This window comes from Miniopterus natalensis, chromosome 4 (genome assembly GCF_054644295.1).
Source record: "Miniopterus natalensis isolate mMinNat1 chromosome 4, mMinNat1.hap1, whole genome shotgun sequence".
NCBI classification, from domain to species: domain Eukaryota; kingdom Metazoa; phylum Chordata; class Mammalia; order Chiroptera; family Miniopteridae; genus Miniopterus; species Miniopterus natalensis.
Window position 1 is genome coordinate 36,072,931 of NC_142084.1, and position 24,566 is coordinate 36,097,496.

At 42.3% G+C, this 24,566-nt stretch overlaps 2 protein-coding genes across 6 annotated transcripts in view; one reads left to right on the plus strand and one right to left on the minus strand.

Annotated features, from left to right (window-relative positions):
* The first annotated feature begins 276 nt into the window (after nucleotides 1-276).
* On the plus strand, nucleotides 277-18,380 carry NOCT (nocturnin). Of its 2 annotated transcripts, none has more exons than XM_087816487.1 (3): nucleotides 277-463; nucleotides 15,044-15,313; nucleotides 16,443-18,380. In XM_087816487.1, exons 1-3 carry the CDS (start codon nucleotides 277-279, stop codon nucleotides 17,276-17,278), a joined length of 1,293 nt encoding a protein of 430 aa, XP_087672613.1. In that variant the 3' UTR covers nucleotides 17,279-18,380. The 2 variants fall into 2 exon arrangements, with proteins under 2 accessions (XP_087672613.1, XP_087672614.1); XM_087816488.1 differs by lacking the exon at nucleotides 277-463 and adding an exon at nucleotides 8,201-8,378.
* A 957-nt stretch (nucleotides 18,381-19,337) lies between these two features.
* ELF2 (E74 like ETS transcription factor 2) overlaps nucleotides 19,338-24,566 on the minus strand; it is an 86,943-nt gene continuing 81,714 nt past the window's right edge. For all 4 annotated transcript variants that reach the window (XM_016210196.2, XM_016210195.2, XM_016210198.2 and 1 more), the window contains 2 exons: nucleotides 23,678-24,025; nucleotides 19,338-23,275 (listed from right to left, as the gene is read on the minus strand). In XM_016210196.2, coding sequence (XP_016065682.1) covers nucleotides 22,648-23,275; nucleotides 23,678-24,025 — 976 coding nt within the window. In that variant the 3' untranslated portion in view covers nucleotides 19,338-22,647. The remainder of the gene's footprint in view (nucleotides 23,276-23,677; nucleotides 24,026-24,566) is intronic.

Sequence of the window (24,566 nt, forward strand, 5' to 3'; positions counted from 1 at the left end):
CCCGGGTCGCAATTGGTAGCGCCCGCCTTGTCCGCGCGCCGCTCACCGGGTACGGTCCGAGGCTCGCAGCCCGCAGCCCCCAGTCCCGTCGCTGCCTTCGCCGCGGCAGCTGCGCTCCAGCCTCTCCCGCGGGCTCGCCTGCCCGGTACGGTTCCCAGGGTCGGAGCTGGGCGAGGAGGAGCCCGGAGCCTCCGCTCGGACGAGCCGAGAGCCCGCTGCGCCCGCCCGCCCGCCGAGGCCGAGCCCCGCTCCCAGGGCGCGCGGAGCCGCGGAGGCATGTATCAGAGCCCGCGGCGGCTCTGCTCCGCCCTGCTGCAGAGGGACGCGCCCGGCCTGCGCCGCCCGCACGGCCCCGGCCGCGGCCAGCGCCGCCCGGCTTCCCCGCGGGCGGCCGCGCCCCCACCCGCGTCCCCCAGACTCCTGGCGGCGGCCTCGGGCGCGGCGGCGCCGCCTCCGCGGACAGGTGAGTGCGCGGCGGCTCGGGCGGAGGGCGCGGGCCGCGCCGCGCGGAATGAATGGGCGCCGGGGGCGGGCTGCGGGGCGGGCTGCGGGGCGGGGGGCTCTTCGCTCGGCGCTGCCCGCTCGCCTTTCGGTGCCTGCGGCTTGCATCCGGAGCGTCGTGTTCGGGCTCATTGTGGTGGACCTTTGGATGCGGTGCCTTCAGTATTTCTCCGCCTGGATCTACCTTGAATTTCCCCCTTTCTGAGGCCAAAAATAATTTGTGTTGATTTTACTTATTTCGCGAATTATGCAAAAAAAGAAGTCACTGAAAGTTATACTTATTTGACCGTGTGGCTTGCATGCCCTCGATGTTCAGGTTTTTGGGGGTTTTTTTAAATAATTATGTTAACAATGTACTGTAGCACGCAGTCACTCGTTTTACATTTATCTGGATTTTTTTTTTGGAGGCTCCGCCAATACTTACGTCATTCTGTGTCCTATATACCTCGGTGAAGATCTTGTAAAGGTGTGATGTCTTCCTTCTCCAAGAGCCAATTTTATACATCACATACCTGGGACTTTTTTTGCCACCTTGGTTTCTGCCTGAGGACACACTCCTGTGGCCACAAGTTACATACAAATTAATCATACTTTTAGAATGAGTAAGTTCCTCTTTCAAACTGGCAGTTACTTCATCACACTAAAAAGTGTATTTGGGTTGTGCTCAAGTTAGGCTGTTGCTGTTTGAGACATTTATGTGACCATCCTACATTATAAATATCTACACTTCACTCCCAAAAGTTTTGGAATCATGTAAGGTCAAACTGAAAGAATATGCTCAGTGTGGCTTTCTTGAATTAATGAAAGTGATAATCCAAAATGTGATTGAAGCCAAGACTTGAAACTCTATTCAGATTATTGGCATATGTTATGCTGAGGCACACATTCATTTATTTATTTTTGCCATTCTTTTTTTTTTTTCCCCTCCATTGCTTTTTAGAGTGGAAGGGAGAGGGCGAGAAAGAGAAACATCGGTGTCAGAGAGAGACATGGATCGGTTGCCTCCGGCAGGAGCCTGACCAGGGCCAGGATCAAGTCGGTAACCAAGGTACGTGCCCTTGGTCAGAATCGAACCCGGGACCCTTCAGTCTGAGGGCCTACACTCTAACCACTGAGCCAGACTGGCTAGGGCTATTTTTGCCGTTCTTGAGGACCCAAAATTACTAAAGACACAAATTTATTACAAAGCTAACTATGAGTTTACCTATTTGTAGAACGTGAGCAGTATAATTATACATTTACAGGCTGAGGGATACTTTTAAAATTAAGACGTTAAATTGGTAACTGAGACTCTAAACTCTAGATTATTCTTTAAAAAGGGTGAACTTGACCGCAGTTCAGATTTTCCCCCAGTTCTATAGGAATTTGACACACTGAAATAACTGTTAGAATGGGCACCACCATGTAAGTGTTTTTTCTTGCTGGAAATTTTCAAGAGGAAAATTGTTAGGTTTGGGGTGGGAGAAGGAAAAGAAAACCAGTTGGTGTCTTCTGTACTGGCTCATATCTTCAATTCCCTCTAAGTCCCTCTGGGGAGAGTTAGTAGGTCCATCTTGGAAACACAGATAGCTTGTGTAATACAGATGTACATAGCTGTGTTGTTACCTGAGGGAAAAAATGGTCAGGTCAGCTAGAACATTCAGAATGTCAGGCTGTTGGCACAGAAAGGTGTTTAATGAACTTTTTGAAGTCCTCTGAAATACCCTAGTTTCACAGATAAGTTATTATGGTCTTTAAACTATTGTAGACAATTAACTACAAAATCTAGGCAATCTTCCTCTTTCGTACACTTTTAGGGTCATCTACTTGTTAGGACATTGATTGGTTTAAGGGTTTCACTGTCCAGTAAGACAAATGAGATTTGCAAAATAAGTAACTAATGAGATTAGACACCTTTTATTCTAAGATAAAGGTTTACAAATGGTGCTAGGGTGTGGGAGATGAGGAAGTCCTTTCAGCAAAGACCATCTTTTCAGGCTCAAGTGTTTTCCATGATCATGAATGTGTTTTTCCTAGGGAGAGGCTCACCCATTGCAGCCCACAGTTGGGCTTTAATTAGAAGAAAATAAGATAATCAGTTAATCCACAAGTATTGAACACAGTACACTTAAATGGCAAAATACTGCATTGTGTCTCATGACTATTTGCAGCAGCAATGGACAAAGAGAAATCAGTGTGGCTGGATTTGGGGGGGAAAACTTTGCTTTCAATAGGTGAAGGGAGGAAGAGGAGACCTCACTGTGCCTGAAGAACGTGACAGGTATGGGAGCAGTAATGTAAGCTCCACTCCTTATTTCCAAAGGTACTTATTCCTGGAAAGTTTGAGGAAACTGGGAGAGGATTCTGGGAAAAAGTTAACCTCTTCAAGAGATCCCAGAGGAAGAACAAAAGCAGACTTGAAGAAAGGGAAGGCATTGGTGTATTTATGGAAGTTCAGTGAGAAAAAACCTGAGATGGGAAACCAGACAGCAATGGGTCTGGGCTGTCTGTCACCACTTGAGCCAGTTAAGCAAAGACAGTTGAATCATATATAAGTGTTTATTCCAATATTGTGGGCAATATAGGAGAGCAGTAAGGTCATTCACAAAAATCTGCTCTAACCACCCCACCCCCAAAGCCAGTTGCTTATATTGGGTAGAAGGACAAAGAAATGCATTTTTCTAATTGGAACAGAACAATCACAGTTAACAGAACATGATTAATAATTTCTTATAACTATAGCTAACAGTAATGGTCAACAGAGCATGATCAGGATGTCTGCCCCCAACAGAGGGACATTGTAATGGAAATGTATCAGTGTGGCTGAACAACTTATGGAGTAACTAGGTAGATAAATTTATCATGGAGGTTTCTGTGATGTCTACTGAAAGAGAAGTAAGTGGGGCAGTTATATTCTGGTTTCTTGGAAGGAGGAGGAGGGAGGGAGGCCTTTGCTGTGAGGAGTCACTACTCTAATCAGAATATATAGGACCTTGGGACAGTATGGATAGACCTGGAGAATATTATGCTAAGTGAAATAAGCCAGGCAGCGAAAGACAAATATCACATGAACTCGCTTATACGTGGGATCTAAAGAACTTAATAAACTGATGAACAGAATAGATTCAATGACATGGAAGCATAGATGAGACTGACGAATGTCAGAGGGATGGAGGAGGGCGGGTGGGTGGAGGAGGAAAGAGTAACCAAAGAATATATATGCACATATGCACAACCCAAGGACAGGGACAGTGGTGGGGAGAGGGACTGGGGAGGGGAAGGGACAGGGTGGAACAGGTCATTGGGGAGAAAAAGGGACATCTATAATATTTTAAACAAAAATAAAATTAAAAAATATATATATAGGACCTTGATAACCACTTGAATGGTCATCATACTTTAGTAAATAGAAATTCCAAAGATGACATCCTTGGGTGTTTGGCTACATAGGAGAGCCACCTGTGCTTTATCAAAAAGCAGCTAAAATATTTAGGATTTATTTTTATTTTTAGAAGAGGGGAAATCATACTTCCCATAGGAAGAAGTAAGACCTCAATTGAAATCTTAGCTGGCTGTCCTGTTGTCTCTGCATGGTCTCAAAGCGACACTTGAAAACATACCAGCCACCATGAATTTATTGACAGGGATGTGGGCAGGAGAGTGCCTAGGGGAAAGAGAGCTAAAGAAAATTATTGCCATCAGATTTGACTGATTCTGTCAAATCTTTTTTTCTCCTTCCGCTATCAAAAAATGGGTGGGCCCTACTCAGATCTTCTGAGTTTTCATATCCGAGAATGGCGCCTGAGCATCTGATGTACAGCCCGGTGGACAGCCAGGGAGGACACTTGTTTTACTAAATGCTTAGATGCCTGATAGAAGTTTCTCACTAAGTTTCTTATTTTTATGAGAAGTCAATGAAAGTGAGTGCCCCCAAGTTGCAGGCAGCCAAAATTATGGTAAAGAATTACTGCAGTGGGATGTCTGAGAAGTGCCTTAGACTTGTCACACCCTCCCCCACTGTCTTCTTTCCCTTTTCTTTCCTTTCTCCTAATTCTTTGTACTTCCAGTACTTGGGGCAGGGCCATCTGACAGGCTGCCCATCTGCAGATATGCAGATACGCTCATGACTCATATCATAATGCTTCGTCCAGGGCGGTGTGCAAAGCAGATTCTAATGATACCTTGGATATATGGTTTTGTATTTCCTTTCAATATTTTGCTTTCATGGATGCTAACTGTCATGGAGGGACTGCCAAAGGAAGATGTCATCTTTCAAATTATAGGTCAGATTTTATGGATTTGGCTGACATGTGCTCTACAATTTCTACCATGATTTTTTTTTTTTTTTTTAATTTTATTTATTGACTTTAGAGGGGGCGGGAGAGAAACATTAATTTGTTGTTTCACTTACTTATGCCTCCATCCATTGGTTGATTCTTGTACGGGCCCTGACCAGGTATCAAAATCATAGCCTTGATGTATGTGTGAGGCGACGCTCTAACCAACTGAGCTACCTGGCCAGGGTCTAAATAAATTTTTTTTTTAAATTACAAAAGTAACACATGCCCATTAATAACAGCCTTTTCCTTCAGAAATTTAAATCTCTTTGTATGTATTATCTCTAGAAGCTCACAGGATTTTTCTTGTTCTTGTCCAAAATTCCATCAGAATCAGCATCTCAGCATCGGTGAGCCATCTAAAGACGTACCATTCTTTCGCACAAGAAAAATGTCTGTTATTTCTTGGATTATTTTGCCTACTCTATTGTCTTGTTCTTGTGTTCTTAAACTCTGTTAGACAGATTGTTGGCCATATGGATCTATCCTCTGTCTCCTCTCTCATTTTTTCATGTCTATCTCCTATTATGTGAGATTTTCTGAACATTTCTATTTCACAGTCATTTTAAATTCCTAGACATTTTCTGGGTTTCTGATTGCTCCATTTTTCATAGAAGCCAATTCGTGTTTTGTGTCCATAATATTCTCCTGTATTAATTTTAGTAGGTAGAGATGTGTGTGCCTGTTTCTCAGGCCTCTCCTGAAGGCGGGAGAGGCTGTGCAGGAGGGTGGACAGCCAGGCTTTCCATCCACCTGAGTGAGAGGGAGCGGGCTGGAGACCTCCACCTCGGCCGGGGCAAGGAGGGCTTCTTTCTGTGTTCTCCTATCTGTTTAACTCCTCACTCCCCTTTCAGAAATAACATCCCTGAGATCCAGAGTCAGCTCGCGGTCTGCTTCCCACTGAGGCCCTTCCACAGTAGGCAGCCACCCTGCCCCTTCTTTCTGTGGCAGAGGAGTGGTGCTACTCGCCCAGCTGATCCACATGCCATTCTTGAATGAACTGTCCTAACACTTGGCCCTCAGCGTCTCCTGCCTTTGTCTCTCTTGACTCAGCTTAGTTTATTGAATCTTCCTTTGGAAGAACCATGTTTAATTTACCTCTGGGAGTTAGGAAGTAGTTCAGGCTTTGTAGGCCATGGCTTGCCTCTGCCATTGCAGCGTGGGGGCAGCCACAGATAACTAACCCATCAGCTTTATTAGACACTGAAATTTGAGTTTCATAGAATTTTCACATCATGAAACATTATTGTTCTTATGATTTTTTTTTTTCTTTTCAGTATTTAAAGTGTGAAAGCTCAGAGGCAGCCAAATGCACAGACAAGCACTGGCCAGATGTGACTCGTGGGATGTAGTTTGTGAACCCCTGATCTAGAGGGAAGAACTCTGTACTACTGTCTGCAAAATACTCCTTTTAGCTTTCATATTTACATTCACACCTGTAAAAATGGACCATTTCCTTGAGTCTCCCAGGAATGTTAGTGGTGGGCATCATGTCCTAATGCAGGCCTGAGGTCCAAGTAGACAGCCATTGTCCCACCAGTGTCGTCTGGTTTCTGCCTCTTCACATTCCACTGCAGAGCCTTATTTTGCTAGAAAAGCCCAACATGTGCAAATGATTGGCTGGCCAGCCGACGACTGAGCACCAGCTAAAGGTTCTAACCAAGGCCTTTATTGTGGGGGCATTTCTTCCAGAGTAATATTTTCTAGGTGAATCTGGCAGGACCGAAGGTACAGCGCAGCCTTTCTGGAAAACACTTTGGCCGCCTTGCCTGTTCTGTGACTGCTGCCTAGCAAAGAAAGGTCGTTGGGATTGTCGCTGTGTCTAGGTGCTTGTATTTTTAGACACGTTAGGTTGAGAGTCATGACCTTTACTTGGTATCTCTAGCAGTGCCACGCGGGGCATTACACTGCTCTGTACACTCTGTGCTGTGCCAGCCGGTGTGCTGTGATGGCAGTGACGTCAACAGGAGGAGGTGGAATTCGACCTCTGTTTATTCCTGTGCGTGTCCCTGGCCGGGCTCCACTGCCGTCGTCCTGACTCGGGGCCGGCCGAGATCTGCTGAGCGGTCCAAGGTGCACGCAGCCTTCTCCGGCCCCAGGTGCCTGGTTATGTAACCCGGAGAAAACTGCAGTCTCTGAACCTGTCACCACACCTGCGAAATGGCGAACACAGGACCCGCTTTGCCGGATTGTTGGGAAGAGGAATGAAAGTACGTGGAAGGAGTATGGCACGTGCTAGGCTGTCAGATGACAGCAGCCTTCTCCTGAACCCCAGAAAGTGAACTTCACTAGGTGGAACAGAATAGCTAACATTTAGCTGACCACTTTGGAAGTGCTGGGTATAGTTAGTTTAACCGAATTTTCACAGCAGCCCAGTGAAGTAGGCTGCACACTGATCTCCAGATGAAGAAACTGAGGCACAGAGAGGTAAATAAGTTGTTCCGGGAATGCTATTAGTGAAAGACGGAGCCAGAATTTGAAACGAGGCAGCCTAACTTGAGTCATGTCTTTGAATGATTTGCCTCTAGAACTGTAGCCTGATCTTGCTGAGAAAAGTCAAAGCTTTGGCCATGAAGCTTTCACTTACTAAGGACTGCAGGAATGCCTGGCACAGTCTGTTACCAGTACTCAGTAACAGACATTTGAAGACTGGTTCCCTGACTAAAATGTCTCACTTTTACTTACCAGAAAAGGGTGTCTTCCTAAGTTGGCACTTAGAATCCAGTCTCTAGGATCCAGGAATTAATGTACTGCAGCTTCACACTCAGCCCTGGGATGGGTAAGCAAGGTAAACAGTCCCTGCCCTCTTGGAGCTTACAGTCTAGGGAGTAAAGGACAGGAATTGTTCAAATATCAAGAGCAACATAAGAGAAGCAGACAAGGTGTCAAGGGAGACATGGGCATGTTTTGTTTGTTTTTTAACTATATCTTTATTGATTTCAGAGAGAGGAAAGGAGAGGGAGAGAGAGAAACATCGATGATGAGAGAGTCATTGATTGGCTGCCTCCTGCACGCCCCCGGCTGGGATGGAGCCTGCACCCGGGCATGTGCCCTGACTGGGAATCTGGATCCTAGGTCGATGCTCAACCACTGAGCCACGCCCAGCCATGGGCTTGATTCCTAAAGCTGTGCAGGCAGGGGGGTTAGGAATCTTGATTGATTTCTGCAGTGTTTTAAATAAAGATGCCACAAATCCAGTATCCAGGCTGCTTTATGTCAGTGGTTATCTTGTGAGAGCCTCGAGGGTGGCCGCGTTTATTCCGGAGCCCGCCCTGAGGGGCCTGCCGCTGGGCGGGATTCGCCGGCCGCGCTGGCTGAGGCGGCTCAGCGCGCGGCCACCAGGTGGCAGCACAGCACCGCTCGGGGGCGCCTTCCTGTGACGTCTGTCGTTTACAGTTTTTGTGCACTTTTACCCGTCAAGGTTTCCGTGGGCCCGCGGCGGGTCAGCTCCGCCGCGTCCCGGGTGTGTACCCAGATGACCTTGGCTCTGGTTGAGTTTTTGGTTTTTAATTCGCGGTTTTGCCAAGCCCCGGTTTGAAGAGACTAAGCTCCAACTTCACGGTGAGAGAAATTATTCACGGACCGAATGCTTTGGGCAGACTCGGGAAGAAGCAATTGCTGGGTCACTGGAGGAGGGTATGTGGGCAGAGGTCCCTCCGCTGTGATTTGTGGGTGCTGTCAGGGCCGCGGGGAGTGGGGGTCCCCGTCGGTTTGGGTCTCAGCTGATAGGGTTCTTACCGGCATTCTGATCATCAGCCCCTGATCGTTTCCAAACTCGTGCTCAGCCCTCTGGGAGCTTGCCTTGCGGTCTGCTTTTGCTCTGGCCGTGGTGACGGGCAAAATGAAGGGTAACATGTATTCTACATAATCTGAATTCTCTGGCACATCTGTAAGTACTATATCATAAGGGTAAGGAGGGTTTTTAACTCCTATAAAGTAAAAGAGCAGCGAGGAATTAGCAATAACGCACAGCGTGAAGGCATCCAGTGCTACACGTGCAGGGAAACATGCTTCTGGAATTAGGCAGTGGCAAGGGGTAGGCGTGGTGTTGCTAAATGAACAGCCAGGCATAAGAAATAAAGCGATCTTGATCTGCCTGTTGCCTGTATAAATGATATAACACATATCACAGAGAATGATGGCTGATACTTTTTCTCCTGAAGTGGCCCAAGGGAAAAAGTATTGGTAAAAAACCGGATACAATATGGGGTTTAATAGAAAATACCCATATCCAAACACATATAAAATTGGAACCTAGAAGCCAGTATGAGTGCCAGATTTCAGCAGAGGTTTTATCAAGATTTTGTATTTTTCAATCTCTTATCATCAAACCCTGATTATTTATTTATGCGCTCTCACCTCAGGAAATCGGCTTTTGGTGTTGAGCTATTCTGAACCTTTGGCAATTTTTTAATGTCCTACTAAAGCATAACTTCAGTAGAATGGCTTGAAATATTGCAATCAGACGTGTTTATGGGTGAAAAGACTTTTTTTTAATGGTTCAAACTTTAAAAAAAGTGAATGTTTCTAAGAACAGGTGAGAGACAGTGAGACTTGTTACTATTTCCTCATCCTAAAAGCGGCATAATAGGAGTAGCTACCTCCCAGGATTGTGATCATTGAAAATACACTAAAAGCCCGCAGAATCTGTGAATGGTGCATGTATTAAGCATTCAGTAGTCATTAGCTGTATTGTCACCAGCGTCATTCTTAGGATGGGAGAGGGAGAGAAAGGTGCCCCATAATCTTTAGCCTTTTTTTGTTTTCGTAAATGGCCTTACTACATTGCAGTTCTTAAAGTGGGTCTAAGTCTTGGTATTGTGTTAAAAGTATAAAAATAGTATGTGGAGTCTTCATAGTGTTCTTGTTTAGTTATTAATTCCCAAGCCTGGGAATTAATTCATTTGTCAAAGTCTGTATCCCCTCTTGAGATCCCCTGCATCTCCTGGCTGACATTTGAAATGCGTTTGAGATCCACCCATGTTGCATGGATGAATCTTGCAAGTCAACAGCTTGTTTCTTTTTATTACTGCATACTATTGCATTGTATGGGTGTACCAGTCATTTATCCATTTGCACGATGAAAGGCTCCTTGGTTGCTTCCAATTTTGGCAATGATGAATGAAACGGCTTATAAACATTTGCATATGTAGTTTTGCATGAACCTAATTTTTTAGTTCACTCAGGTAAATACCTAGGGGCATGAATTCTAGGCCATATGTTAAATCCATGCTTGATTATAAAACTGCCAAATTGTCTTCTAGAGTGGCTGTGCATGGGAAGTACACTGGAGTTTGTGAATTATTGGTATTCTTTTTCTTTTTATTTTTCCCCCATTGCTTTTCAGAGAGAGAGGAAGGGGGGGAGAGGCATGGATTGGTTGCCTCCCGCCCCAAGTGGGGCAGGGATCAAGCCTGCTACCAAGGTATGTGCCCTTGGCCAGAATCGAACCTGGGACCCTTCTGTCCACAGGCCAACACTCTTAGCCACTGAGCCAAACTGGCTAGGGCGGTATTATTTCTTATTTAAATGTTTGATAGACTGACCAGTGAAGCCACCGCAACTTGGGCTTTTCTTTGTGGGAATATTAACTTAATAACTCCATCTCTTTGCCGCCCTGGTTGAATTAGTGCCACAGATCGGAGGGGGAGGAAGGGCGGAATGTCTCAGAGTAGCGCTGTTCTGACCTGAAGCTCCTGGGCTCGAGGAATAAGCGCGTCCCAGTTTGTTGCATGCCTGTGGTCCATACCCAGGCCACGGGAGCAGCTGGTTTTGACATCTCTGTCCAGGTTTATGGTTGCCTTTTGGGGAGAGGATTTGACAGTATCCTCATGCTGTCCTGCCCGAGTCCTGCTTCATTGGGTTCCCCTCCTGCGTTACCCCAGTTGGCCAACAATAAACATGGTATAATAGTTTCCCCACATGCTCTTGCCTCCATCTCTAGTCACTACCCCATTTCTCTCCTTTAGGGGCCAATTTTCCGCAAATACTTCTCTCTGTCCTATTTCCTCATCTCCCCACACCTCCACCAAACCCCAGAATTCGCTGTTAAAATCACTGGCGTTTTCCACGTTGCCAAATCCAGGTCTGTTCTCAGTCTTCCTTTCCCTTGCACTGCCCTGTATGTAGCACATGATACAGAAGATGACCACCTCATGGCTGAGACACTGTTTCCAGGAAGATCAGGCTCACCTTGCTTTTCTCCTGCTTCCCTGGCCATGCCATCTTTGCAGACATTTAGCCCATCTTCCCCAGTCTGCCCCAGAACTCAATCCTGTGACCTATTTTCTCTCTAAAGTCACTTTGGTGTGCTGTCCACTAACATCTCCCAGACATTGGTTTCCAGTTTGTGCCTTTCTCCTAAACATCAGTCTCATCTAATTACCAAACTCTTCTATTTTCTGCAAACTCACCAAATCTTCCCAATGGGTATTGGCAGCTTCACCCTTCTAGGTGCCCGACTGGCAACCTTGGAGGCAGGCATTTTTTAAAAAATATCTATTGATTTCAGAGAGAGGAAGGGAGAGGGAGAGAGTTGAAACGTGGATGATGAGTTGTCATTGATTGGCTGCCTCCTGCACGCCCCCAACTGGGGAGCAAGCCCACAACCCCGGCATGTGCCCTGACCAGGAATCAGACTGCGATCTCCTGGGTCCTAGGTTGATGCTCAAGAGCGGAACCATGCCTGGCCGGGCGGGAGGCAGGCCTTTTGACATGACTCCTCATGTCCAAGTCATGAACAAAACTTGCTGGCTCCAGTTTCGATTTACTCAGAATCCCACCACTTTGTTACCACTAGTCCAAGCTACCAGTGTCTGTTGCCTAGATTATTATAACTGTCCTCTAATGGGTTTCCTATGCCTGCCCCTACTTCCCCACAGTATAGTGTATTTTTAATACATCAGCCAGTGAGGTTTTTCTTTTAATGTAAATCAGATCCTCACTCCTTCCTAGAATTGTCCACAGCTGCCCATCTGAGATAAAGGCTCAAGTCCTTAGAATGGCCAATGAGGCCCTGCTTGACCGGCTCCCCTGTCCTCACTGACCTCATCTTCTAGTTACTCTGTAAGTCACTCCAGTCCCCTTGCCAAGCATGTTCCTTCCTCAGGCTTTTGCATTTGCTATTCCTCTGCCCAGAGTGTTCTTACACTGGATCTACGTGAGACTTACTGATTTCCTTACCACCTCAGGTCTCAGCTCACATTTCACCTTTCAGTGAGGCCTCGTTGAGCCTATATAAATTAGCAACTCCGTTTGCCCTTTCTCCTTTGTTTTTCTCCATAGCACTTTTACCATATGACAAGCTATCATCTTGTCTGTCTTCCCCCACTACAACATAAGCTCCTTGAGGGCAGAAAGTTTAATCTGTTTCCTGATATATCTCCAGTGGGTTATAGTAGTGTCTGGTGTCGCGTAACAACCTTTAAAACCATTCTTAGCTCAAGGACTGTGCAAAAATGCCTCTGGCTGTAGTTTGCCAACCCCTGCTCTAGTAGTTTCCTCAAGAAGGGCTCCTAAAGTCAACATTCCTATTTTTCGCTGGATATAAAATAAAATTGGGTCACATATAGATGAGCTACATATTATTTTCCTTATAAGTTACTTGCTGTTTTTGCCTAGATGCCCAAGGGACTTTTTTCTCTTTACAGTCCAGTTGGTGTTGGTCATTCTGGGTTGATATTCTCAGGTATGTGGTGTGCTATTTCAGTAAGTAGCTTTCAAGGATTGTTTTGCTTTACAATTTCTTTTTTAGAGTAACAAAGATAAGGCAAAGCTTTGTGCATTGATGTTTGATACAATTTTTAACTTGATTTTTTAAAAATTGTTTTTCCAGCTTTATTGAGGTATAATTAACAAATAAAAAATACATATTTAAGGTGTACATGTTTTGATGTGTATACGTTGTGAAATGAATACCTCAATCATGCTAATTAACATATCTGTCATCATAGCTATGTGTGTGTGGTGAAAACACAAGGTTTACTACTCTTCAAGATTTTGAATATATAATACAGTCTTATTAACTAGTCACCACGTTATATTTTAGAATTCCACAGCTTAATCCATCCTGCATGATTGAAACTTTGCACTCAAACTTTTGATTTATAGTTTTTAGGGTTTCATTTCTATGCATTGGTTTTCCTGCTACAAGAACTGTTATTCATGTGTTGGATCTTCTTTGCTTAACATAAGAACATAATACTTGCCACTTTCTCTCAAATGCTGTATCTCCCCATTTCTCTGTTTTCCCATTATGATTTGGGCCATTCTACCATTTTCTTAATCACCTACCACTCATTTTGCAATAGGGTACAGTTTTGATTTGCTTTCTGGGCATGTCTTTCTGGCATGCTTTCGTTGTCTGAACAGATGTTATTCTGTTCCATATTCTCTTATCTGAAGGTTTTTCTAAGTTTCTAGAACTGTGTGGTTCGGGCAATTTTTCTGGCTCACATAACAACTCAAACCTTGAACTCTCAGTGGACACTTACCCTCCTTTTCAGTCATTTTCACATGCTTGCTTTTTATCACAGTAACCACCCCAAAACTCAGCTTGCACAAATATGTCATCAAAGTGATGTAGAACAATCCTGTTGAAACTGAACTACATTGAGCTAGTAGTTCCTAGAGTCTGGCAGATGTCAAGTATTACTGTTTGCTTCAAATTTAAAACATTCCATTGGGCCCCTGTGACACTGGCTTATTGTTGTGATGCTGATCTGGAGACCACACTTGAGAAACCAGTAAGACTTTAACTACTTTTAAATATATGTATATATAGTAGTACAGAAAGGTCTTCAAAGTTGTACTGCCAGCCAAGAATATTTCTTCCTTTCGACCCTTATATTCAGACAGGCGAGCAGATATATTTGAACTTAATATATTTAAATCGGTTTTGAAACAGGTGTGTGTGTGTGCATTTGTGCATGTGCTTGTGTGTGAAAAAGAACAGTCTTGCTTGCTGATGCATGTACACTTAAATGTTGGGAAAACTGGGGTGTGCTTCTTTGCCTTAATCTAGTTTTCTTACTGGGAAAAAACTACTTTGAGTTGATGAAAAGGAATGGGACCGTGCTTGCATGTTTATTGACCTTGATGTTTAAAAGACGTTTAGTGGTAAATATTTGAATTTTCTCTTATGACCTGCCACAGTGAATTTGACTGACATCTAGTTTCAGATACAGCCCTTTGGGCTGCCAAATAATGTATTGTTAATGTATACATAAAATTTTGTGTCTTTCAAAAGAAGGCAAAGATATGGCTGTGGTAGGGAAATCCAGATCCTTCCACACAAAGGTTCGTCATGCACAGAATTTTGGAGGTAGTTCCAAGTAAAACATGCCCTTAAACTATACCACGGTGAAGAGAAAGCAGCAATCTACTGCTTGCAAGTGAAGTGGCAGGCACAACTTCCCTCATGCTAATTAGTTGAAGGTTGTGCTCTGTTCTCCTTAATGATTTATGATTAAGATAAAAAGCGAAGCACTGGAAAATGCTCAAGACTATGCCTCCAGTACATCTCCTCGCCGGTTCTCCCTCCAGGATCCCAGGAAAAGTGGGCAACTGTCTCTTACCCCCTTGTCTCTTCCAATCCCTTCTGATTTTTAAAAAATCTGGCAATTGATAATAGATTGTCGACTTTGTTGCTCAGTGGGGTTCACAGAAAGCCAGAGCCCTGCTTTACAGTTAACATCTATGAGAAATGGGGTCTGGGTTTAATCCAGCCATTTCTTTCCCTAACGGAGGGATCTGGATAGATGACATGCTAGAGCAGCAGCCTGCTATAACCTAATCTCTTCTCGAGGATTAACATGGGCTTTCTAACATCTGCCTCTTTACAAAACTGGTTTTCAAGTTCTTATTTAAATATATAGAAAAGAATGGGAATTTTGTTTTAGCCATGCTTTCCCAAGACTGTGTTTATAAATTATAAAGACAAATATGTTAGAAGCCGTAAACATCAAGGTGTATTTTTCTCTTAAAAGAATTATCTTAGTTCTCAGAGACCAATTTAAATAGTATTTTCAATTACCTGTCCTAGTAGAAAGGTAGAACATGAAACGCCTTTAACACATCTCTGTGCTAATGGCAGAACTGCCCTAAATTAAGGTCTTTGCTTCTATGGACAGTAAAAGCTTTACCTTGCAGTTGAGCTGGATGAAAATGGAAGACAGGCAGGAAAAGGAGCTGAGTGTGTAATTGTGCTTTCCTTTTCTTTCCTATAGCACGTTCCATGGGAAACGGTACGAGCAGACTCTATAGTGCTCTCGCCAAGACACTGATCAGCAGCCGTGCCTCCCAGCATTCAGAGTATTTGGAGTCAACTGACCCAGAACATCTGGAGCCTATTGATCCTAAAGAGCTCCTTGAGGAATGCAGGGCAGTCCTGCACACTCGACCTCCCCGGTTCCAAAGGGATTTTGTGGATCTGAGGACAGATTGCCCCAGTAGCCACCAGCCTATTAGAGTCATGCAGTGGAACATCCTCGCCCAAGGTATGCCTGATGCTTTTGTTCCTGAGCAGTTAAGTTTGTGGTGACTGCCTTTCTGCTTCTGCACATTCCCGGTGCACCAATGTCTTATGTGGAGGGAAAGGGGTGTGGGCAGATGCAAGTGTAGGATGGTGTGACAAGGACAGTGTGAGCTCCCAGAAAGGCAAGTTAGGAAAGCCAGTCATCAGGTTTTCACTAATAAATCCAGCAACTCAAAATTCATTCCTTACCTCCCATGTTTGTAAGGCCATCCAAGTAACAATGAAGGTCTGTTTCCCAGCACATCAAAATCGAAAGGGCCCTGTCTTACCAGCCTCAGAACTTTCTGTTGTCTCCACTTTTTAGTCCACAGCACTAAGATAGCATTTGCAAGGGAGAAACTGAGTCTCCTGAATGGGTAGCATGGAACTTTTTGCAGGGAATGGGAACCGTGTGTGGGTGATGCTGAACCTGAGTTCTCTTATGGCCAGATTCTCATCCATATACATCTGTATAATTGAAGCCAGAGATGTTGCTTCATTTCTCTGCTCATTAAGATATTAGATTGTTATGGCAGAAAAGAATCCTTTCCTGAGTCTGTTGAATTAAAAAATAGATGTGTCAGTCAACTTCCCGTAGTATATCTCATGTAGCAGTAGAAATTTTAAGAAAAAGGAACAAGGGCCACTTTTTGCCCTAGAAAAGGGCATTCTTGCTGACCCCCCAATCTTTGGTTCATTTATTTTTTTCCAGATGATCGTCCATAAGTAGGAAAAGCTGCCCATTTAAAGTGGGTCCCATCCATTCTGAGTGGTGTCTATCAATTCATGTGGCTTATTAGTCAATGTAGAGTTAAATATATTTATCTCATCTGACATAGTTTAGATCCCTGGAACTGCAAAGAACACCATTTAAAGCTAAAACTTAAAATATTATGTCCATGAAATAGTTTTAATGTAAAAGAAAATCAGTTGATTGCTTCATCTAGATGGTAAGAGGTTTTTTAGTTTGTTGGATTACTGCAGTTTAGGCAGTCACCTGAAGCAGGAAGTGCCGAGAGGGTCTTAAGTCTTATCAAACCCAAGGAGACTCCCAGGTACTTAGAAGTCATGGTTCTGTAGTAGCTGACAAGTGACAAAATTTTTAATTTCAGCTCTTGGAGAAGGCAAAGACAACTTTGCACAATGCCCTATTGAAGCACTCAAGTGGGAAGAAAGGAAATGTCTCATCCTAGAAGAAATCCTAGCCTACCAGCCCGATATATTGTGCCTCCAAGAGGTGGACCACTACTTTGACACCTTCCAACCACTCCTCAGCAGACTGGGCTATCAAGGCACTTTTTTCCCCAAGCCCTGGTCCCCTTGTCTGGATGTAGAACATAACAATGGACCAGATGGCTGTGCCTTGTTTTTTCTCCAGAACCGATTCAAGCTGATCCACAGTTACAATATTAGGCTGACAGCCATGAGATTGAAAACCAACCAGGTGGCCATTGCACAGACCCTAGAGTGCAAGGAGTCAAGTCGACAGTTATGCATCGCTGTCACCCACTTAAAAGCACGCACTGGCTGGGAGCAGCTTCGGTCAGCTCAAGGCTGTGACCTTCTCCGGAACCTGCACAACATCACCCAAGGAGCCAAGATTCCCCTTATCGTTTGTGGGGACTTCAATGCAGAGCCAACGGAGGAGGTCTACAAACACTTTGCTTCCTCTAGTCTCAACCTGAACAGCGCCTACAAGCTCCTGAGTGCTGATGGGCAGTCGGAACCTCCATATACTACCTGGAAGATCCGGACCTCAGGAGAGTACCGGCACACCCTGGACTATATCTGGTATTCTAAACATGCTCTAAGTGTGAGGTCAGCTCTTGATTTGCTCACTGAAGAACAGATTGGGGCCAACCGGCTACCATCCTTCAATTATCCTTCAGACCACCTGTCTCTAGTGTGTGACTTCAGCTTTAATGAGGAACCTGATGGACTTTCATAAACCCTTATGGTTTTTTTTAAATCACCAATCTTAACCAGGGATGTTTCAGGACACTGAAATAGAATGAGAAGTTGCCTAAGGAAGGAATCCCACTTTCTCTCACTTTACTTTCCATGTGTCCAGCATGCCCTTGGGAAGGAATCCCACTAGTTCACAAACCTTTTCCATTAAAACCTGCAGTGAAAAAGGTGTTTTGCACTCCAGTTTTGGCTTGTATTGTTTTCTTTCCCCCTAGCATTACATTTAGATCAATTAAGGGCATTAAATTAGGCTTGTTTTGACGCTTTCAGTTTGATGATGCTATATAAAAATACTTTGAGTCTTCCATAATTAACAAGTATGCAGGAGCAATTTCTCTAGACAGTATTTCAAGTTATTTGTGGTTTTAAATGTCAAGATATGCATGGCAATATTTATTTTTTATATCTTCATGTAAAACTAATAAATTACAGCATAAACATTTTTAAACCATGCAAATCATAAGTTATAGAGTAATTTATAGTAATTTTCTTAAGGCTTTAAGATGTTTTTGAGGTCTAACAAAGTAGTAGTGTACAAAGGAACTGTTTAGCCTGGAGGCCCTGGGTTTATTGTTTTTTTTAAGTGGAAATAGCTGGTCTTGATAAGTTCTTCATAGTAATTCTTGCTGTGCCTCCATGTTCCCCATTATTGTATTTCTTGAAGAGATTCCATGACCGGCCAGTCTTCAATCACATATGCATTTATAGTTTTCCATTGGAATGTCATTCAGTGTCATGATTTGCATTGGAATGTGCTTTTCACAATAGGTTATTTAGCTGTTAGGTGGCAGTGGCTAATAAAGTCAGTGGGACCTTCTTTTCAGAGATGGGAAACTAGAAAGCCTGTTTACGAGGCTGTCATTGCAATTTCCTCAGATAGCCAGGTGATTGGTTCAAAGCGTCTACAAAGAATGTAAAAGATAACCTGGAATTCTCTTTCACTGGGAAAGTAGTCAAGATAACAGGTGAAGCCCCTTCTAAACAAAATCCCAACAAATAACCTATTGGTAATAAATCAATGAGTATGTCTGTGAATTAAAGTTGTATATATTTAGATTAATAAATGGTCTCTTAAAATAGTACTTTTAGTATCTTGTCTTTTTAGTCCCAAAAGAATATGGGATAGATTTGATCTTTTACTACTGTGTGGCCCGCACTATTCATTTACAAACAGATCTTCATTTTTAAAGTGGACAACGGCAGATCTCTAACTGCACATTGAAGGCATCTTTGCTGTGCTTACACTTATGTTATCTCAGTGCCATGGTTCACCCAACTATTCTGCATTGGAACAACTTTTGAAACAAATGACATTTTTCAGTACTGTATACATAAAATGTTGGGGCTACCTGGAAGGAATGTCAAGCAGAAAGAACAACTGTACCGTTTGGTTCAAATCTTAGCATGACTAATAATCATGTTGGTGAGAAACACACTGATTGGAATACTTACAAGTACAAGCATTAACTATTGTTTACCTACCCCAAAGTACACCAACCTGAAGAGATTATCACAGCAGCCTTGAGTAAGCAAATCTGAATGAGAATGAAAGCCAAAGTAGTATGTGAATTTCAAATGTCCACCAATTCAGTCACCTGCTACCTTAATGATAGGGATATGTTCCAAGAAATGCATCGTTAGCAGGTTTTATCATCGTGAACATCGTAGAGTGTACTTACACAAACTGAGGTTGTTATAAGCCATTACACACCTAGGCTGAATGGTATAGCCTATTGCTCTGTAGGGGTGGGGGGAATGTTCCTTCTTTCCTTTTAAGGTTCTTGGTTGAGACATCCTGTAATAAAAGATGAACAGGAGAAAAACAAAGCAAGTTTAATAACATGTATACCTCCCGTATACATGGGAGAGATCCAGGAAAACACTTGTAACTCACCAAAATGGCTGAGGCCACCACCATAAATAAGATCTTCAGCTGAAGACAAAATATATTACTAGCGGTAGGGGGAGTCAGTTATGGGAGGTTACCAGGAAAAGCACAAGTAAGAGCAAGGTTGTCATGGAGGCTAAGGAGTAATGGGTTACTGGCAACATCATTTATTGAGCTAAGAGGAACAGATTTTAGACGGAAGAGTTCAATTGGACATTCAGGAGGAAAAGCCAGTTAGCAATTAGATAATCCCATTTAAGGCTTCAAGTATAGGCTAGAACAATATATTTGTAGTACAAACCATACGCATGAATGAGATAAACATTTACGTTGAGGTGAAATCATTAATAGTAAACATTTAATAGAGTGCTTGCTATGTGCCAGGCACTGGTTCTAAATCTTTAACATATTAACTCAATTCTTACAACTATGAGGAAGAACCCCATAGACATTAAATGGGAAAGCTGAAGGAGAAAGTGAAATGAACTAAGAAGAGTTGGTCAGGCAGGAGATAAACTGCAAGAGGGGCGTTATGGAAAACCAAGAGAATTTTAAGGAGGTTGAGGCACAAGATCATATGAAAAAAATATATAAAAATAAAGTATCTGTTTGACTTAACCAATAAAGTATCTGTTTGATTTAACCCCTCAACAAGAACTGTTTCTAAGCCAGAATTCAGACTTCAAGTTACTCAAGAATGATGGAACAAGGAAACCAAGTAGGTGAGAAAGGGAAGGAGATGCTGAGTACAGGAAGAAGGCACACCTGCCTCCCTCCAGAGATAGGTAACAATACATGCTGGAATAAATAGTCCTATAGCAAGGGTTCCTGAAAGTGGGGGAGTTTACAGCTCATGACCTCCCTGTTCTCTGTAAAGTGGTGTACTGGTCATTTGGTAAGCAGGGTGGTGAAGGCTAGAATTGTTGCTAGATTACCTGAGGAATAAATGGACAGACTGCTGATTAGTCACTGTTCAAAAGCCTGGTGAGGCTGGAAACTAGATTAATCAAGCTATCGTTAGGTAGTTCTCCAATATACTGGACACAAAAAGCAAGTATGATTTACAGTTCAAAAGGGTTGAGATTAAAAGCCATACAACTGGTAATGTCCATCACCAGACACACTCCAGTCAATGTATACTGTTGTCAATATGTTTCCAAATTTAGACCATAGGTATACTTATTCTGAAAGAGGTACACAAAAGTGTTCAGGTAGAGTGGTGGAGGAAGCTAGGTAGCCTTGGTTTCACCTAATTAGAACCAATTAATACAGCACAGGGGAAAAGAACTAAAAATTTAAGTTTCTTTAGCTGTCCTCCACAGAATAACTTATATTCTTAGCAAACGTTAGTTACCAAAATCAATAAATGTCCATGTCCAATATGCTCAGCACTTGGGGAAGGGTGTAGATAAGGTAGAATCTATAATCTTTGCCCTACAACAGTATTATGGAAGACATGACTCAACAAATGGAACTGCAGTGCAAAAAAGAATACAACTGGGGAAGTGGAGGAGCGGGAAGAGCGGGACTTATATGCATATATGCATAACCCATGGGCACAGTGAACGCCTGGGGGGGCAGGAGTGGGGTGGAGAGGGTCCGTTTGGGGAAAAGGGGGAGAACATCTGCAGTACTTTCAACAATAAATTTTTTAGAAAAGAATGCAGTTAATTGCCAAAGCATAGAGTAGGAAATGTTTAAAGAGATAGAATTTGAGATTAACTCTCAAATGGGGTAAGAATCAGGTGAGTTTTTCTTTGAGCTTTTATTAAAGTACCATCAGGAATGTTTATGGAAAAGATAAAAGATTACAAAAGGGAGTGGTTATAAAAATCTTTGTCAACTTTAGTATCAGAAGGAATGTACAATTTAAAGGCCACAAAATATTGTTTCAATTTATTTAAATTTCTAAAAGATGTAAAAATAGACAACTTTTCTTTTGTAGTAGAAAGCATTAAGATGTGGAGTTACACGACCTAGTCTGGTGTGAAATTCAGAAACTCATGTAATCCCTCTGGTACCTCCACTTCCTCATTTGTAAAAGGGCCAGAGTATTACTTGTTCTTCTTAACCCTCAAAAAGTATGATTGAGAAACAAATGGTCTTGATTTAAAATATAAATTCTTTAAGTGTGGCCAACATTAAAATAGCAAATTCATTATGATAAGTAGAACATTATAGTTCACGACAGTAATTAGAAAGTGGCTACTTGCAGGTATTTGCCAAATAGTAACATAAAAGAACAAAACAGAAGTAGGATTTCTTACGCAGTAGTTGGGAAGGAGAAGCAGGACTTCTTAACTAAAATGATGTCTCTACTAGCTTTTGAATAGTTATAAATATCACCAGAGACCAAAATGCAAGATAAATTTCTATATTTCAGAAAACCTACTTGAATACACTTTGAAACAAGAGTACAACAAAATAGAATATACTTCAAATGTTGAATATACAAACTATTATAGTTCAAATCTGAACACTGGTACTTTCCCTCTTAAACTTCAACTAAAAAAAAAAAAAAAGAAAAAAGAAAGAAAACTCCAGGTATTAAGAATTACCTGACAAAAATTCATGCTGAGCCTTAACTTCCAAGTGACAGGAGAACTGAAACTGATGTCTGCACAGATGACAGGGCTAAGTGAGTGACACAGGCATGTTACAGCAAAAGGCCAGAGCCAACTGTTAATTTGTCCACAATTAAGAAACTGACAGACTTAAACTACCATATAAAATGTTACATGTAAATTCTATAACAATACTGTGCTAGGTACAAGATTTTTAAAATTTTTCTTTTAATAAAAAAAGCTTTACACAAACAAGCCATTAGCTTATTTCAATAAAGAAAACCGAAAATTAGTCTAAGGCCTTTGTTTTAAATCAGCTTAAGCTATATGATATTTAAAAAAAAAAAAAAAAAATCGCACTAGATCTTTTTTGCTATCCTCTTTCTGAAGCTTTTGGATCCATTCTTCAATTCACATTCTAAAATACCTATATTAGCAGAGTCTTCACATAGCACCAGTTAAGTGAGTTCTGTGTGAACACAGTAATAATTGCTGGTATGCATATAAAATGCATCAAAAATTGCTATATGTAACAATGAGATCACCCATCCCAACCCCTCCCCACTGAAAACTATAACCTCTTACAGAACATTAGTGTTCCAAGTCTTAGTGTAACTTGATATTGTAGTGAGTTGCTTGGTCCCTTTCAATCCTTTTTATTGATGGGTTCAGTTGTTTCCTACTGTAAGAGGCAGTTTTCTGTCAGCATCTCAATATGTAGTTCATTTCCCACTGAAACATGGGATAGGTAACTTATTTCCAGTAAGTTTGATTGTTTTCCTATATGCATTAAAAATGTTTTAAAGTCTCCTTTTGACTTTTCTTGATGGCATCCCTTGCAAATATTTATGTTAGTACTATCACTAACAGTCTAAAGTCAAGGGCAGAGCTGCTATTTTATTTCTCACATGTCACTAGTCCTTCCGTTTTCATCGTTACAGGAAGGGCAATAGCTGAAGGCGCACTGACAACCACTACGTGGGTCACTGTCTTATTTCCATCTGCAGGTTTTTCTTCTTGTACCAGCTGCAAAGTTTTCACATCATGTTCCTGCTTTATTGCCACTGCCTCTGATTTAACCTCTGGCCCTTTTATGACCGCACTGATAACTCGGGGAGGAGTCTGGCCAGATGCCTGTTGAGCAGGCACTGATAGTCTCATTACAGGTGCACCATGGGCTATGGAAACAGGAGTAAGTGCTCTCACAGCCAGTGGGGTTCCAACGATGTTAATGCTTCCTGACCCAGTCAGATTTGACTTTGTCTGCAGTTGACACTGTGCAAGCTGTGTAGCTGGGATGGTGATAATTTTGGCAGGCTGCATGGTGATTTTTTCTCCATTTTCAGTAGAGGCTGGCATCACAGTAGGGATTGTCTGAATAACTACCTTTGGAGAGGTTGCTGTTGTTGGACTAGTGCTGGTTATTAATGGTGCACCTGCATTAACTGACTGAACTGCCACAGTTGAAATTTTCTGACCCAGCGATGTCATTACAACAGGAACTTGCATTGCCACACGAACTGTCCTAGTAAATTTAAAAAAAAAGAGACTGTATTTAATGCTAAATTAGAAAATGGGTTTCTTGAGCAAAAGATGAATGCAAATACAAAATATACACACTAGTGCTTCCAAATTTTACATATGTACTGATAATCCCTGACATATGGAATATTAACTACCATGAAATAAATATACTTAGAAAACTAAAGCCCACATTAAGTTCCATCTATAAAACCATAAAAACCAATCAGGTTAAATGAGACATCACCTATTTTAACAACAACAACAAAGTACATTTAAAATATCAGGTATATTTTCAATATCCTGACCAACAGTGGGTTGTTAGAATGCTAACATTAAAAAAAGAACATATTTTGCCAAGGAATGTTCTAAAAAGTAAATACAACTGACAGTTTCCCTCACATACCTTGGAGCTGCTGTTGCTGATACAGATGTGGTGGTAGTAGGAGACCTGGATGAAGCATCATGACCAGGGGAAGTGATATTCACAACTCTAGCTACACCCTTCTCTGCTCTGGAGCAGTTTAGAGGAGATGAGTTTTTCCCACCACGAACAGAGGTTGCTTTCAGGAGACTTTCTGCGGACAGTGACACTCGTTCTAACGATTTTTCATCAGTAGCTGCTGCTAAATCTTCATTACACGTTTCACTTTTGTCATCATCTATGACCACTATGTTTTTAGGCATATCCTTGAACTGATATACAAGCCTCTGTCCTTCAACCTTTGCAAGAATACCCCTTTGGTAGTAATATCTGTAAGGGAAAAAGTACTAAATGAATCAAGTGTATTACATTCCCCCCCCCAAAACCAAACAAAACCACCACCATGCAGAATGGATACTAACAGAAACATTCACTTGTTTCTGTAAGATAAGGAGCTGTTCCTGCCTGGATTGTTCAAATGGCTGAGAACCTGAAGTAGGAATGAAGTTGAAACCTGGTGCCATAAACCCTACAAACTTGAGATATATGAAATAGCTATAAGTTCATCCTAAAGGAAGTAATTTAACCTAAATACAGACTATTTTACTGTATTTTATGAACACTGGTAAAAATTCAACTCTGATTTACATAGGTTACAGAAACAATCTGATGTAATGTGGAAAAATTAACTAAGCTGTGCTTAGGAGAGATGAATCTGTGGGATATGTGAATACTGTCACATAAATTATGTAACAAGGACCCTTTATTAGAAGAAGCTATGTACATTACAAGTGTTGGGGTTTCTCAAACTGACAAAACTTAAGAGAAATGTTCATGCCAAGATAAATCCATTATAACAAATTTGCAAGAA

What these genes read in the sequence shown, in the direction of transcription:
- NOCT (XM_087816487.1), top strand. Translation starts at nt 277, where the DNA reads ATGTATCAGAGCCCGCGGCGGCTCTGCTCCGCCCTGCTGCAGAGGGAC. An exon ending in GGCGCCGCCTCCGCGGACAG is followed by an intron (nt 464 to 15,043) that starts GTGAGTGCGCGG and finishes TCTTTCCTATAG; the next exon opens with CACGTTCCATGGGAAACGGT. An exon ending in GTGGAACATCCTCGCCCAAG is followed by an intron (nt 15,314 to 16,442) that starts GTATGCCTGATG and finishes TTTTAATTTCAG; the next exon opens with CTCTTGGAGAAGGCAAAGAC.